We start from the raw sequence: 17,977 nt of genomic DNA, 5'->3' as shown, positions 1-17,977 counted from the left end.
CTTCTCAAGCTTTTAAGTGTGTGTGTGCATGATGTTACTGCAGCGATTCAAATGAAAGCCGCTGCAGTGTCTGACCACATAAGCATGACAGAGGAGGAAATGTATATTTTGTGAGGAAGCACTTCAAGCACTGAGAATGAGACCACGGGGAAATTTATAAACACATCTTTCTCTCTCAGTTTTGACCTTCTGCAGTTTTCTCCTCAGATTTTTTTTTAACTAAAATGGGCTTCAGGGTTTGTAAATCTGTAAATCTGACAATGGGGTAAATGGTTTAGTAACAATTACAAAAAGCTTTGCAGATTATGTTTTAATTCTATTGTCTCCTTGGTGCTATAATCTGTTGCATTAAATGTATTCAAATGGTAGAAGGTTACCACAGAAATCTGGTTATGATCTTCATTTTCTGCAGCGCTCAGGCTCTCATGGACCCTCTGCATAATTCTTCTAATTCTTCCCCACAGGGGAACATTTCAGTTATATTAAGCTCATGTCAGGTCAGCACATCAAGCACTTTTTTACTTAAAATAAAAAAGGTAGATATTTACAGAAATGAATCAAATTGAATTGAATTCAATATAGAGAAATGCCTGCTATAAATAACTCGTATTGCTCATCCCTATGCTATTTTTGCTATTTTCACGATTTTCTAAGGCAACATTTGGATAACTTACACTGAAATTTTCCATGTGACACAAACACATTAGGCCTCATTAACTATTTCCTATTTATTTAAAAAGGAACACTGCCGTTTAACATAGTTCCAGTATGGAGCATGCTTCACAGAGAGTTTATGGTCATTGTTTTCAGCCCTTGTTGGGCTTATACTAACACAGCCTGTTCTTACCCTGCTCAAAAAAATAACTGAACTGGTGTGGGAAAATAAACTGAGCATTGAAACCAAAATAGATTTTCTCATTTTTAATCAAAGTGGAAGAAATAATAGTACACAGAGGCAACTGACTTCCACAGCATGAACACTAAAAATCACAGTTTAATTCCTTAAACATGCACACTGGCCTGTTTTGTTCTTACCTGTCTTTTATAGCGCTATTCTACGCTGTACATCATAAATTTGCATGCTAATGATTTAAAATGATTCTGAATCCACAGGTTGTGTCGGGTGCCTGCAATCTTCATAAAACCACACACCTGTTTCTATATGTACTCTAGGAAAAACACATTGACTTGTAGCCTCCAATCCTAAGCCCAAAAAGCAGGAGAAAATCCAACTGAAGAAACTGAAATAGCTGAATATTGTTTTCCCTGAGATGCTCAGTGTGGCTCAAGCAAAAGACTGAGAGACTATAAGAAAAAAACAGAATGGTAGAAGTTATTTGTGATAAATGATCGTGTGAAATGTGAAAGTAGCAATATTAAAAGGCAGTCTCTTAAGCAAGACCCAGGAGAGAGCGCTTCACAGTACAGCTCGTTTATTAACTCAGGAGCAGATGTCTGCGAGGAGGGCTCAGACAGACAGAGCAGGCGGCAGAGAGATGAGTCACTGGGCGAGAGGTAGATTAATCCAGGTAAGTTGGTTCGCAGATATTCTGCAGACAAAGGTGAGCTTGCAGAGAATAAGAGAGAGCTTACTCACTATGCGCGGGGGGGAGGCTGTGGGAGGGCCAGTTGTTTGCTTTGTGACTGCAGCTGAGGTCATGGGTTGCTGGGTGGGCAAGCAGAAGTTGTGAGTTTTTCAAAGAGGGATTCCAGAAGTATTGGACCAGCTCATCAAGGACAGGGAAATGGATCTGAGGATTGAGCCGCTCCTCAGCCACGGCGAGAACGTTGTAAAGTGGAGAGACAAGGACATTACACTCAGGAGCTTAAAGACCACAGGTGAGGCATATTGAGGGATCAGGAGAGCCTGTTTTCCACTCTGATGATGCAGACAATGTTGATGAGGCAGATGTGGAGCAGGTGAGCTTGCTGAAGAGCAGGAGCACAGGACAACACCCAGAGACGGAGCATGGCTGCTCAACCCAACCAAGCCTAGCGTGACAAGGAGCTGGAACAGCAAACCATCCCAAAAGTGTTTAGTTCAAATTCTAAGCATTTTAACTTTCTTTGTGTGTGTTTCTAAGACTGCTAGGACTTTGTGTCTCAAGACTGTGGGTGTGAACTATTTTTCAGGTAAGAAAAATGTTGCTGACAGAGCTGTCCTAATAAAAAGCTCTTACACACCGTTTGCACACAGATTTGTTTGTGTCCAGTGTTTTTATGATTTCAGTGTGGATGCGTTTCATTTTAAAATTATATCAAAGGTTTATCAAACAGCCTCTTGGCAGCTACATAGATCCACAAACAGTGAACATAACTAACGGTTTCATCTGTTGCACAATAAATGTGGTGACTCTGGTCACGTTGAGTTCTCCAGGCTGGCGTCTCTTGTGCCAAGAATTCAGAGCTACTGGGCAGTTCACAGTACAATCATCTCAATGTGCTTGAGATGATTGTACAGTATTAGAGGAGCCCAACCATCACACAGTCCTCTATAACAGGAAAAGTCCTTTGGCAGAACCAGGATCAGGGAGGAGTGCCATCTGCCTCGATTGGTTGGGGGTGATGGGCGGGGGGGAAACAGAAAAGAGGAACACAGAGAGACTGCGGGAACAAACCGAGAGCAGACAAAAGTTCTCCAGAGTGTCGTTAAGGATCCAACTGCTATAAATAGAAATGGTTTACTGAAAATAACACAAGATTCAACAATAATTTCTGAATGCAGGCCGCAACATGTGCGGTCAGCTCCAAATGTAAGAAATGTTTAAATGTGTCATCAGTGACTTTTACAGAAAGGCAACCGTAAAACAGAAACAATAATTTTATTTTCCGTTGGGTAGTTTAATATTTATTACTGTCCTGTGAAGACCATGTAGGTTTTCCTCCTTCCTCGGCTTGAGTGCTGCACGATGTGCTTAACTTACCAACACTTTAAAAGCTACTTAACACTACATCCCGAAGCCTTGTCGTCACAAAACCTTGATAATGAAGATTAGACAACACGTCTGTTAAGATTATGAATCACAGTCTAATTTGTTTGTTTCCATTTTTCAATTCAACTTGGTTTTATTATTATTTAGCATCAATTCAATCCAACAGTTGCCGCAAAGAATTTTACATTGTGAGGTAAAGAGCCTACAATAATTGTCCACATGCATCTGTGCATGTGTAGAATTACTGTAGTTGACGTTGAAGCTGACTAGCACACTTTTCGGCAGGTAGTGTTGCTTTAGTCTTTAATTGCAAAGAAGCAATAAGAAATCTTTTACAGGATGGGATTTCCACTGTCTTGGTGCTAAGATCATGGATATAGTTCAAGCAAAAAAATAAAATGTTCTCGTGTTTAAAAAAAGTTTCTTGGAGTTTTCAGTGGTTTAGTGGGTAAATTGTGCCTGCATGGAAAAGAAACATGACAATAATAAAAAGAGAGACAGAAAAGAGCATATGAGGTCTTGAATAATCAAGCCTGTCTTATCTTAATGACCTTATAGTACCATATCACCCCATTCTTCAGGATTACTGCTTACCACCCATTATGTATTTATTTATTACTCATTATTAATCTCTATTTTTCTTCCACAGCAAGTCTTTTGTCCCGTCTTCCTCACTGCACCTCCAACCGGTTGAAGCAGATGGCCGCCCCTCCCTGAGCCTGATCCTGCTGAAGGTTTCTTCCTGTTAAAAGGGAGTTTTTCCTTCCTACTGTCGCCACAGCACTTGCTCAAAGAGAGTCGCTTGGGTTTTCTCTGTTTTCTTTGTGTTACTGTAGGGTCTTTACCTAACAAAATAAAGCACCTCGGGGCAACTGCTTTGGTGCTGTATAAATAAAATTGAATTGAACTGAAATGTTCCAGTAGAGTGCAGTAAGTACACATACATGCTTCAGGCAGTTTTTTCAAGTCTTGAAGCTGGCTTGAAAAAACTGCACTAATCCGTAGTGTTTACATATCCATGTGAGTGTCTTAGGCAAGAATAATTCTTTTCACGAATGTTTTTGGAGTAAAGTCATCCTCACTTGGATCCTGGGTCTTGAGATTTGGGGTATGATTAAGGACTTTGTAGTTCGTATTTTCTTTATCTTTTATCTTGTATTCTGTTTTTTGTTTTTTATTCCATATTTCTTATTTAAAATTTACCTCTGCCCCACCCTTATTGACAATAATTATTACCATATTTTTCAGACCATAAGGCACACTGTCGATCAACGGGTCTGTTTTCATACATAATGCACACCAGATTATAAGGCGCACTAAGGGAAACAAAACAGTCAAATACGTCAAATTTTACTCAACTCATTCTTCTTGCTTCCTCCACTTCCGTACCATTGATTCTTTAATGTTGAATTCTCTCGCAGCTGCTCTATTCCCATGTTGTTGCAGTATATTAATGACTAACCTCATATTGTGGGTGGATGATCTCAGTTATTCTCCTGACTTAACTTTGGTCCATTTCCAGCATCCCGACATGCAATTGCATTTGTCCCTAACCATCACGTTAACTTTTATCAAGTGAAAAATGTTAGCGTTCATCCTCCAGCTTCACTGTGTTTATGTTATGCTAACATAGCTGTGTCGCTAGCGATCACATAGCACATCATTATATACCAGCTAGTCCAACGTCAGTAACCCTACAAATGTCACTGCTGTTTAGTTTTCTGTCTTCATTTATGTTGGAAGAGATGGCAGAGCTGTACGTTTTTATTTTTTCAGAAATCTCTCAGTCAGAACGTGCCATATCATGTTTAGGTGGAAACTAGCGAGCTAACTTCCTGCTGACTTCTAATCCTGACATCCTTTGATGGCTCTTTGATGTAGCCCATGATGGTGGAGAGGTCAAAGAAACTGATTATGTTAAGTGTACTTTATACATAAAGCAAGTATCTGTAACTGATTGACTGATTGCTTGATTGTAATCACCTGTAATCTATGGGTGGATGGTTGGGGATCCAGTACTTATTTCACTCAATGATGCCAAAATCAATTTAGATTTTAATGTAATGTTTTTATTCTGGATTTTTGTTGCCTCCATAAAAAATGAATAAACCATAAAATTTAGAGACTGTTCATTTCTTTCTAAGTGAGCAATAATTATTCCCCAAATGTAGATTAGACCTAAAAAAAAAAGCTAAATTTGAATCCAGCCTTTGCACGGTGGAGTACATGAATGTCTCCCCAAGCCCAGTGAAGTTAAATTATTGTAGCATATGATAGGCATGTTCCTATGGTAACTGAAAGAGTGTGTGGATTAGTTGGATCTTGCACATATTGTATATTGTATATCAAAATGAAAAAGTTCTGTACAAAACTAAAGCAGTATTCATTTAAAGGACTTGCACTACAATGTAAAACCTTCGGTCCTTCACTACACTTAAGAAAGTAAGACCCTTTGAACTCACAGACACAGCAGGGTAAACCACGCTGGTCTGATGCAGACCGTTTTAATTCCAGCACAAGCACAAGAAATCTCTCTGAGCCAACTTTCTGCTAACTTCTGAAATACATTAAATTTAATCAATTCTGTTTTCATGGATGCCTGGATGTTAAACTTAAATGTTGCACCTGGTAAAGCAGCAACCCTGATCATTTTATTAAAGATGAAAGAATTTAGACAGTTTTTAACTCTCAGTGATGCCACAGTGTTTGTTTGATTTTCTATATATATATATATATATATATATATATATATATAGGGATGGGTATCGTTTAGGTTTTATCCGATACCGGTGCCAAATCGGTACTTTTGAAACGGTGCCGGTGCTCAAACGGTGCTCAAACGGTGCTTAAAGAATGGAGAACACAAAATTGGTCCAAAAACCTCTCATGTTCAGCAGTTTTTTGTAAAAAGATAAAAATGTTAGCCTTTTCTGCAGCTATGGGGCATATATGGTATCACTCTTGGCTGGAAGCAGTGCTTCAACAATGGAAAAAACATAAACTTTGTCCAAAAACCTCTCATGTTTAACTGTTTCCCACTTTTTCTTTGATCATTTTAGCCTTTTTGGCCAGGGTGAAGGGAATATCTGCCATCAAACAAGAAGACAGCCGCATGTAGCTATGATGAGGTTTGCTAGTTCACCTTACATGCATTAATGTAATAACGTGGTTAGCCTACTCAACGTAAATTACACACGAACAACATTAAGCTACTCACGCAGAGAAGAACGGCTGCTGCTGCCATCATCATCCTCATCATTTCTGCTACACTGGCAGGGCTAGGGGCCAGGACTCTCCTCTTCGTGTTTTTGGGGGATGTTGCTAACTCCGGGTCCGATAACAGGCAACCCACCGCAGTAGATGCGCTCGTGTGAGGTCTCGCAGCAAGCTATCAAATACGGTGCATTTCTGGGCTTTTAAAAAAAACGCTATGCGTCGCCAGGTGTTTAATCGGATTTGAGGTGTTACCTCCTTTGACAGTATCACAGTATCAGCTTAAAGCACTTGTTGCAGGCTGCTGAGTTCTTTTGCTGTGAAGTACAGCCAGACTTTTGACCGCTTCGCCTTGGGCATTTTTAATCTGTAGCTCTGCTCTAAAAGAACGTACGTACCTGGACCCGCCTACTATCCTCGGAAACGTAAAATGATTGGCTAGAAGTCAGAGGTGTGGACTCGAGTCACATGACTTGGACTCGAGTCAGACTCGATTTTATGACTTTAGACTTGACTTGAAAAAATGTTCTAAGACTTGTGACTTGACTTGGACTTTTACACCAATGACTTGGGACTTGAATTGGACTTGAACCGGTTTACTTGAAAAGACTTGATATTTTACCCCAAAATATAAAATTTAACATGCATATTATATAGAGATTGAAAATGTGACGTCATTCACGGGTAGAACCGCAAAGGATTCTGGGAACTCGTGGCAAGCGGTACTAGCGCGCGCAGGCTTTCAATTAAAATCAGTCACACAGCGATAAAAAGAAACACAAAAATGGCAAGATGCTGTTGTATTATTAACTGCAATAGCCGGTCGCATGACAGCCACGGGAAGCCGACGGGTAAAGAGATCGGTTGTTATCGGATTACGTCGTTGAAGAGAAATTGTTCAAGCCATGTTTCCGAAGTAACAAAGACGCGACTGGATTGCAGCCATTCAAAGATCAAATATAACGTCCCAGAACAGGTTAGTCTGCTCCAAGCATTTACACGAAGGTCAGTGTTTTTTAGTAGTTAATACGTCATTTTCATAACATAATTAGTGATATAGGTTACAAGCAAGTCTGGCGCTGAACAGAAATTGTCGCGCTATGCTCCTTTGTTTATTGTGCATAAATAGTGAATTGTCCTGACACAATATTGCGTTTCGCTTCTGTTATTATGGTACATTGACAAAAACATATACTTTTATTCACAGGATAAAACAGGTTTTTTGTATCACTAATTGCCCAGTACGATTACAGCATACAGTATTATTGTCACTGCTACATTTCTGTGATGCTACCAGAAATTATTTCCACTGCTAATTAATTACCGTTGAGCTCAAAGGTCCTATTAATAAACGGTTAAGGAATGTGTATTTATGACGACAATTTGTGAGACTGGTAAACTTATGATACGTACGATGGTCTTTACTTTCTACACGGTGCATTTCAAGGTCCTGCACCCATCCGTCAGTAAACTGTACCTGGGCTTGTTGCAGTGACCTGAAGTTACTAAACTTCATGAGTGTATGCACTCACTCCAAGAACCGTATGATTATAAATGTGCATATAAATATGCTACGATGAGATAGCTGACTTCATCTAACTAGCAAATGTTGTCCAGGCTACGTTGGTGATACAGTTCTTTTTAATATGTATGATATTTTTGTCATGCGATTTTAAAGCTGGTCCTACAACCGCATCCAAGAATAACATGCAGCTTATCTCAGAACTGTCGGTGAAAATTATTCTTGGAGCTAGGTTTAATTGAGCTGCATTTTAAAGAGGTGCAATTTCACAATTTGTGTATATTTTCTAAGTTCACTATTTTGTCATGTGTTGAGAAAAACACAGATTTAAAAATTACATGGTCTAATATTTACATTTAGCATAACTGCAACATTATTTTTTCGTTTGTTTTTTTTAAAGACTCGAAAGGACTTGAAATTCAAAGTTTCAGACTTGTGACTTGACTCGGACTTTTACACCAGTGACTTGAGACTCGACTCTGACTTGCCTGACATTACTTGAGACTTGACTTGAGACTTGAGGATAAAGACTTGAGACTTACTTGAGACTTGCAAAACAATGACTTGGTCCCACCTCTGCTAGAAGTGTATCACAGCTCAGGAAAAAAAAAGCACAGAAATAAAGCACCGAAATGTGCGCTGCTTTTCGGTCTGGTTTCTACCGTTTATGTCAGAACCGGTGCCATGATCACCGGTACCCATCCCTATATATATATATATATATATATATATATATATATATATATATATATATATATATATGTGTGTGTATATGTATATATATATATATATATATATATATACATATACACACACATATATATATATATATATATATATATATATGTGTGTGTATATGTATATATATATATGTGTATATGTATATATATATGTATATATGTATATATATGTATATATATACTGTATGTATATATACATATGTATATATGTATATATATATATATGTATATATATATATATATATATATATATATATATATATATATACATATGTATATAAAACACCCAGCACGCCCCTGCGGGCGGTTCATCCTTCAAGCTCGGGTCCTCTACCAGAGGCCTTGGAGCTTGAGGGTCCTGCGCAGTATCTTAGCTGTTCCCAGGACTGCGCTCTTCTGGACAGAGATCTCCGATGTTGTTCTCGGGATCTGCTGGAGCCACTCGCCTAGCTTGGGAGTCACCGCACCTAGTGCTCCGATTACCACGGGGACCACCGTTACCTTCACCCTCCACATCCTCTCGAGCTCTTCTCTGAGCCCTTGGTATTTCTCCAGCTTCTCGTGTTCCTTCTTTCTGATATTGCTGTCATTCGGAACCGCTACATCAATCACTACGGCCGTCTTCTTCTGTTTGTCTACCACCACTATGTCCGGTTGGTTAGCCACCACCATTTTGTCTGTCTGTATCTGGAAGTCCCACAGGATCTTAGCTCGGTCATTCTCCACCACCCTTGGGGGCATCTCCCATTTTGACCTCGGGACTTCCAGGTTATACTCGGCACAGATGTTCCTGTACACTATGCCGGCCACTTGGTTATGGCGTTCCATGTATGCCTTGCCTGCTAGCATCTTGCACCCTGCTGTTATGTGCTGGATGCTCTCTGGGGCATCTTTACACAGCCTGCACCTGGGGTCTTGCCTGGTGTGATAGACCCCAGCCTCTATGGATCTTGTGCTCAGAGCTTGTTCTTGTGCTGCCATGATTAGTGCCTCTGTGCTGTCTTTCAGTCCAGCTTTGTCCAGCCACTGGTACGATTTCTGGATATCAGCCACCTCCTCTATCTGCCGGTGGTACATACCGTGCAGGGGCCTGTCCTTCCATGATGGTTCCTCGTCTCCCTCCTCTTTCTTGGGTTTCTGCTGCCTGAGGTATTCACTGAGCACTCGGTCAGTTGGGGCCATCTTCCCAATGTATTCTTGGATGTTCCTTGTCTCATCCTGGACTGTGGTGCTGACACTCACCAGTCCCCGGCCCCCTTCCTTCCGCTTAGCGTACAGCCTCAGGGTGCTGGACTTGGGGTGAAACCCTCCATGCATGGTAAGGAGCTTTCATGTCTTTATGTCAGTGGCTTCTATCTCCTCCTTTGGTCAGCCTATTACCCCAGCAGGGTACCTGATCACGGGCAGGGCGTACGTGTTGATGGCCCGGATCTTGTTCTTACCATTCAGCTGACTCCTCAGGACTTGCCTGACCCTCTGCAGGTACTTGGTGGTTGCAGCCTTTCTAGCGGCCTCTTCATGGTTCCCATTTGCCTGCGGGATCCCCAGGTACTTGTAACTGTCCTCTATGTCTGCAATGTTGCCTTCTGGTAGTTCAATCCCCTCAGTTCTGACTACCTTCCCTCTCTTTGTTACCATCCGACTACACTTCTCCAGTCCGAACGACATTCCAATGTCATTGCTGTATAGCCTGGTAGTGTGGATCAGTGAATCGATGTCTCGTTCACTCTTGGCATACAGCTTGATGTCATCCATGTACAGGAGGTGGCTGACAACTGCTCCGTTCCGTAGTCGGTATCCGTAGCCAGTCTTGTTAATGATCTCACTGAGGGGGTTCAGGCCTATGCAGAACAGCAGTGGGGACAGAGCATCTCCTTGGTAGATCCCGCACTTGATGGTGACTTGTGCTATGGGCTTGGAGTTGGCCTTTAGTGTTGTACGCCACATCCCCATTGAGTTCCTGATGAAGGCTCTTAGGGTCCCATTGATCTTGTACAATTCTAGGCATTCCAGTATCCAGCTGTGGGGCATTGAGTCATAGGCCTTCTTGTAATCAATCCAGGCAGTGCACAGGTTGGTCAGTCTGGTCTTGCAGTCTCGGCTGATTGTTCTGTCTACCAGTAGCTGGTGTTTTGCGCCTCTGGTATTCTTGCCAATTTCATCTTAGCCCATATGATGCCTGACAGGAGCTTCCATGTAGTACTGAGGCAGGTTATTGGTCGGTAGTTGGAGGGGACCGGTCCCTTCTTGGGGTCCTTGGGGATCAGGACCGTCCGGCCTTCAGTTGGCCATTCCGGGTGTCTCTCGTTAACTAGCAGCTGGTTCATTTGTGCTGCCAGACGCTCGTGGAGTGCAGTCAGCTTCTTCAGCCAGTAGGCGTGAACCATGTCGGGCCCTGGTGCTGTCCAACTCTTCATACTGGAGACCCTTTCTTGGATATCTGCCACTGTGATGGTTACTGGACCCTGTTCAGGGAGGTCGCTGTGGTCTGCCCTCAGATCCTCTAGCCACTGAGCATTGCCGTTATGGGTTGCGTCCTTCTCCCATATGCTCTTCCAGTATTGCTCCGTCTCCAGCCTTGGTGGTGCTGTTCTCTTATTGTTCCCTTGCCACTGAGAGTACACCTTTGCTGGTTCTGTGGAGAACAGCTTGTTTATTCTCCTGCCTTCTATCTCTCTGGTGTACCTCCTCAAGCGGCTGGCTAGTGCACACATATATATATATATATATATATATATATATATATATATATATATACACATATATATATATACATATGTATATATGTATATGTATATATATATATATATATATATATATATATATATATATATATATATATATATATATATATATGTGTGTGTGTGTGTGTGTGTGTGTGTGTGTTTGTGTGTGTTTGTGTGTATACATAAGGTATATTGATAGATGTCCTGCTCCTGTTAATTATATGTAACACCAGCTACAGATCGAGACATCAGTCACCTTCTATTGCATCATTAATCGTTTTATATTTTGTATTGACTTCAAAAAACTCTACCTACCTTTCAGTTCGCTAGAATCTCTTTTAAGAGGGCAAAACTCACCTCAGTGAAACACACAAAACCCAAGATAAATGAGGACAAACACACAAAAATCAACAGTCTTCAGTCTTTTTAATGGACACCTGGATGTGGTGGGGGATTTTTACATTTGTGAACATGTTCATGCGACCTTCCCAAGGTCAAATTACTCTTAATTTTTTTTTAAGTGTGTTACTTTTTTAGTTAGAGCTAATACCTTTTTCCTTTCAGAGTGCAAAATCCACCTCAGTGGAACGCACAAACAAAACATTCAAGTAAGGCAGTGTGGTGCTTGTGAAGATACTTTAACTCCTTTCAAGGTCACCTGAATCACCAGGGTTTAAAACTTTTAAGAACATCTTGATGCAAATACTTTGAATTCCCAGGCCTTTATTCTCATGTTTAGCCTGAAAAAACCCTCCAATGTCTGCCAATAGGAATCTTTAAAACTTGGACATTTTGAAGGTTTATTGAATTGAAATGAATTTCATGTTTTACTAAATAATAGCGGTTTTATTGCTGCTTTTAGTTGAAAATGCCTTTCAGCACGCTTATACAGAACATGTTAAAACACTTAGAAAGCATAAACAGATGGTAAACTTCAAACATCGACACTATTTTAAATATGTAACCTTTAGTTGTCGTCGTTTTACAGATAAAGTAAGACACCTTTCAACTTTCAAATCAGTTTCTGTGTGTATAGAAGGCTTCAGTGCAGCACGCTGACGATTTCATTAAAAACACAGTAAAGATCACATGAAATGAGATTTACTAACTTTTTTTGACACTAATTAGATCCTTCATGTTTTGAGTTTGTGTTCAGATTACTCAGAATCATCTGCTCGCAGCGAATACAACATTTCTCTTAACACGGAAAGTATTCCTCTCAACTTGTACTGTCACAGTCGGTGTTGTGCAAAGTAAAAACTGGAGAAAACAGAGAAACTAGTTGAGTTTATCCTGCTGGAAACAATCACCGTAAATTATTAATCGTAGATTCATCGAGGCAAACAAACACTCGGATAATTTACCCCCTTCTGTCGACAGCAACATTATGCTGTGTTGAATTTGTGTTGCCGTGTCGCTGCTCACAGCGTTTTTTCACAGCCCATCTGCCTGCTGGGGATCATCCTGCTCACGTCGATGTTGTTGTTTGCAAAGATCTCTTTGGCTTTCTCGATGGTGGATTCTGGCAGGGTGCGTGTTCGCCCCAGGATCCAGGCGAAGTCGACGTGGAAGAGCCTGAGGATGTCAGTGCATGAATACACCAAGGCCGAATTCACGTAGTCAGTAGACAGGATCCAATAAGGGGAGTAGGGAAGGACTGTGATCAAGACAAAAGTTGTAAGAGTGAAGAGACAAAAGTATCACAGTATTTTATCCTGAAGCTACACATACTGAGAGAAAGTCGTATATCTAATATGTGGCTTATAGAGGCTGATTAACTCATTACATTTCCACTTCATTCTTAACAACTCATAACACAGCCAGTCATTCTCAGTGTTGTCACCAGATGTTGCTCACCGTAGGAATAACTTATTCCCAGCTTGGCTGGATTCTTTATATCCTCTACGACCCCGATCCCTTCGATTTTCTTCATCTCTCCTTTTCTGTTTTATTCCACACAGACAAACTTTATGTTAGACTAAAACGGCTGCACGACATGCAGACATTACCTCCTGGCTCCACGTTTGCACAGATAAATTCAATGGGACTCACAGTATTTCAGAGCTGACCACTCGAATGGAGTTGCTCGTCGTCAAAGTGAAATTGGTTTCAATGCAGCGGCCTTTCTCAAACTGGGCTGGCAGTTTGGCAATTTCAAACCATCTCCCCATGAACTGTGAGGGCAGAAACACGCACAGGTTCAAAGACAACTCAGAGCAATGTGAGTGCAGACTATGAATAAATCTACATACTCTGATATATGGTATGTGTTTTATAAAAACCTACTCTACACCAGCTGAGGAAGTAATTAAACACAATGTTTTGCCAAGTTTCCCCTCTGGGAAAAAGTCTGTCTTCATTTATTCAGTTATTGTACTAATGTATGCACATTTCTATGCTATTAAAGGTACTGAAAAGCTTTACTTACACAATACTTTGGGTACTGAGTTGACTTACAACAAAGATTATGCTGAAATGCTGAAAATATATATATATATATATATATATATATATATATATATATATATATATATATATATATATATATATATATTATAAACTATATAAATAAAAAGTACTTTTAATAGATTAAATTATACTTTTTTCATGTGAAAACAATATATATATTAATAAATTCTTGTTTACCTGTGGTGTAATTATAATTAGTAGTAGTTGTATTTAATTATGTCCATATGCATGTGTCTACCAGCCTCGACTTTTTGGTGCCCACACGATACAGAGACAAATATGATGACAAACACTCCTATCTGCTTCCACCACACACTATTCTGATCTATATCACAAATGCCAGCAATTACTAAACATGTACGTTTTGCTACTTAATAAGAATGTATCATAAACAGTCAGCAAATCTTTGCCATATGAAAATATTTAAACAGAAATCTCTGATAATGTTTGTGGTGTCAGCTTTTTCCTTTTCAAACTGTGCGAGAGAAGAAGGATCTCATGACATTCACGCCTAATGTGTTCAGCGTATTCTGCACAGTCTGCACCGTCACTGGTACCTGTTTAAGGCTGAAGGCGGGTTGAACAGCAGGCTCTGGACACGGGCCCCAGTGGGGAACCTGAGCCCTGATGATGGGGAGGGTGAGTGCAAACACCAGAGCCAAAGGTAGCTTCATGGTAAAGATGTGGCTTTATTACCTAAAGAGAGTATGAAAGAAAAGCAGGTAAGGTAACACAAACCAAAAAGAAACATGGCCAACGCAAACAAGATTACTGCTACATCAACTCAGGTAACATTTTTCTTGGCAGAAATAATCTAATATTAACTAATTTATAGTTTAATCCTTCGCATGTATCTCCACAGATTTCTCTTACCTCTGTGTTCCAGTGGTTCAGATATGTGCTCTGTCTTTATCGACTCTGCTGTTTGAGTTGGAGACGTAGTCCTCTGCGAGGTTTTGCAGTTCTGTGTCGTCAATGGGCGTCTTTGTTTAGAGCCAGCTTTATTTCAGACATGAAGTAAGCTATTAGCAAATTGGAGTCATGGGGGACATACCAGGAGAAACGTAATGAATGTAATAAAATAATCTGGATGCCCTCCTGCCCCAGATGGACACAAAAGTATATATTTTGTTTTGTTTTTTATCAGAGGATTGCTTTAAATGACAAGTTCCAAGGTTACATGATTTTGTACACAGACACACAAGTACTTTAAGACAGAAGTGTTGATCCACAAAATGCAAGCATGCTATACTCATGTGTGTTTATATGAAAAAAATGTACAAAATGATTAGATTTGATCTGATTTAATAATATCTTGTCTGGCAGAACTGAAACCTTCAGATTTGCTGCATGGCCTCGCAAATGGTCGATGGTTTACATATTTACATTTCCTGCTCTTTAATGACTCTCTGTTTCTCTATAGCACCAACAGCATATAATAGCATTCATGGTTTACACCAAGGGTGTCGAAATCACTGTAATGATTTTGTGGGTTACATTTAGCCTGATTTGGTCTTAAGTGAGCCTGATCACTGAACCTATTCCCTAAAAAAAGACACCTGCAAATTCCTTTTCTTTTAGTGTTAAAAAATTCAAGTACGCATTTTATGAACCATTTATTTATAAAACTGATGATGAATACCCCAAGTGTAATTCATCTTCATTTCTTCTGCACTAAGAAATGCTACTGCCATCAGCACGGCTCTTAGGAAGTACACAAAAAAGAAATATTACAGAAAAGTTGCTTATTTCCAGCTTTTATTCTCTTGCTAAAAGACCAAAATTTTCTGTTGATTCAAACAAGTTTTACTCTCTGAGGTGTTTTATGTTGTTGTTACTGAGACGGCTGTTCAACCAAATCTTTGCCTTTCATTCCTTGTACATGCAGGAACTCAGCAGACACACTTGACACACGGGTTCATCCCACCAGCAAACACTTAACAATGGGCTAAAATGACCTGTTTTGGGCACCTATGCACCTGCAACACCTTCCAAAAAGCACTGAATGATTTTATATTTCATGACAGTAACTTCTCCACCAAAGCTGAATTACATATAGTATCATCATGTTGCCTAGCAACCACCAGCAGTGGGGTAAAATGACCCCTTTTATGTTGCATTTGTGCACCTACTTTATAAAAACCTGGAATCATTTTCATTTCATTGACTTTAATATTAATTTTATCTCTTTATATGCTCACTGGTGCAGCTGGTGCACAATAGTCCCCGTTTCTAATGTGGCTCCTTGGGAAGATTAAGTGCCCACCTCTGTTCACAGCCTCCAGGTGGGCCAGATTTCACGCTTTGGTGGATTGGTTCTTTCCCCCTATGTTTGACATCCCTGGATTAAACTGAAATATCTCAGTGTACTGAATGGATTACCGAATTATCAGTTTGGTGTTATTTATGTTATTTCTCTGTTATTTATGTTATTTCTCTAATTCCTTTCATATTTTATCTATAAAATATCTTGGCTGTATCTTGGTTCTGATTTGCTCAAACGGAAAAGTTGGAACTACTAGACCTCAAGCATGACCTCATGATGATGTCATCATTAGGGAGACCCCTAATTAAAAAGGGGGAAAAAAACAATAGAAAAAGTCTGTGAATATCGACTCCCATCTTTTTTGCTTTCTTACGGTTTCCGTTCAGGCTACAAGCATGTAGCATGTAGCCTGCAGCGTCTAAGGAGGAGTGGACCGTCGAGCTAAAATCTGTTAGAACGCGTTTTGACAGCTTAAATTAACTCGTGTACTTTTTGCATTTTCTTGGTAACATTGACAAACAACTTAAAAACTTAAATCCTTCTGAGTTTGTCTTTGTAACAAAAGATCAAACATACACATACACCCAAAAAACTGGTATTAATAATAATAATGGATTGCATTTATATAGCGCTTTTCGGGGCCCTCAAAGCGCTTTACAATTCCACTATTCATTCACTCTCACATTCACACACTGGTGGAGGCAAGCCACAGTTGTAGCCACAGCTGCCCTGGGGGAGACTGACAGAAGCGAGGCTGCCATATCGCGCCATCGGCCCCTCTAACCATCACCAGTAGGCGGCAGGTGAAGTGTCTTGCCCAAGGACACAACGAGCGAGACTGTCCGAGCTGGGGCTCGAACTGGCAACCTTCCGGTTACTCTTTGAGCCACGATCGCCCACAGTATTGCTGTTATTGTTCTGACTTTCTGAAAAGGATTAATTTTCTCACATGTGCTGATAAAGTAAATAATTTGGCATCTTGACAGTGAGCGCCAAGCCTCTGCCAATCCAGTCAATTGATTTTAATATACACAAGCATCTATGCGGACTTGGTAGGGCTTTTTCTTTATGCTTAAAACACGACGAAAGCAAAAAGAGTTTATCATGAGTATCTCTGGTTATACCCTGACATCTAAATATTTAAAATGCTGCAATATTCTGTTTAAAATTCAAAATAGCTTAAACCAAAAGCTGACAGTTACATCTGATGACGGAAGGCTCCCAGACACGGCGTTCTGGCAACCAACAAGGTTAAATTTAAAAAAAGGAAAAGATCAAAAGGCTCAATTTCCAGCTAATACACTTCAGAGAGGAATGACTTGTTAGCTGCACTCAGATGCATCAAAGCCTGTTTTCCCAGGATCAAGGCAATAAGCTCGACTGGTCAGAAGATCAAGGCAAAGAATCAGCCTCACTGGCAAACTAGCAGCAAGACAGAGAGGGAACGCTTCAAAAGGGTGCATTAAAGATGCAGAATGTAAACACTGCAAAGGGACAGGACGTTCTGGATTTGATTGGGTGCACGTGATTTAAAGTTTTTGTTCTGATAATCTGTGGAGGATAATCCAGTTTCTATTTTCTGTCTTGAGTAAACTGGATTGTCTTGAAGTTTTTCTCTCCCTTTTCACTTTTCACTGTTTACTCATCCTAACACATGCACCTTAACCAGCCACTTAAAGGTGGAGACAAACTCACCACCTCTGTGGAAACACCGACCTCACCGACCGACTTCAGCACCTATTATCCCACATACCCACACACGGGTTTTATAGTTCAGCGGGAATTGAAGCATGTTCCTGACACTGTAAAACTGCATGGTAAAAATGTTGTTGCTAAAGCTCAAATTCAAAAAATAAACTTTAAATCAATAAAATACATTTTATGATATTTTACACATGTAGTTAAAACAAGCATCTTGGACTCAGTTTTGGGTTTTGTGGGTTTATGATTTCTTTTGGGGGTTGAGATGTCAGGGCTCTGTGTGCGGGCAGGTGGAAATGTGGATCCAAATGCAGGACTCCCGAGATGAAATGTAACTGAAAACCACAGCTTTTATTGCTGGCATGAAACAAACACAGAAACCAAGCAGGAACACACAGGCAGGATCT

The 17,977-nt window shown here is 40.2% G+C and overlaps 1 protein-coding gene across 1 annotated transcript; it reads right to left on the bottom strand.

The window, feature by feature from the left end:
* Positions 1 to 11,543: 11,543 nt before the first annotated feature.
* On the bottom strand, positions 11,544 to 14,603 carry apoda.1 (apolipoprotein Da, duplicate 1). The gene is made up of 5 exons (XM_026150958.2): positions 14,477 to 14,603; positions 14,161 to 14,299; positions 13,187 to 13,308; positions 12,992 to 13,077; positions 11,544 to 12,791 (listed from the first exon to the last, which is right to left on the bottom strand). The coding sequence occupies exons 2-5, from the start codon at positions 14,275 to 14,277 to the stop codon at positions 12,556 to 12,558; spliced, it is 561 nt and encodes a 186-aa protein (XP_026006743.1). The 5' UTR covers positions 14,278 to 14,299; positions 14,477 to 14,603; the 3' UTR covers positions 11,544 to 12,555.
* Between the last annotated feature and the right edge of the window lie 3,374 nt (positions 14,604 to 17,977).

The sequence above is a fragment of the Astatotilapia calliptera genome, chromosome 18, assembly GCF_964374335.1.
Source record: "Astatotilapia calliptera chromosome 18, fAstCal68.1, whole genome shotgun sequence".
Classification (NCBI taxonomy): domain Eukaryota; kingdom Metazoa; phylum Chordata; class Actinopteri; order Cichliformes; family Cichlidae; genus Astatotilapia; species Astatotilapia calliptera.
Note: the sequence above shows the minus strand (reverse complement) of the source record. Positions and strands in the feature narration are given on the sequence as shown.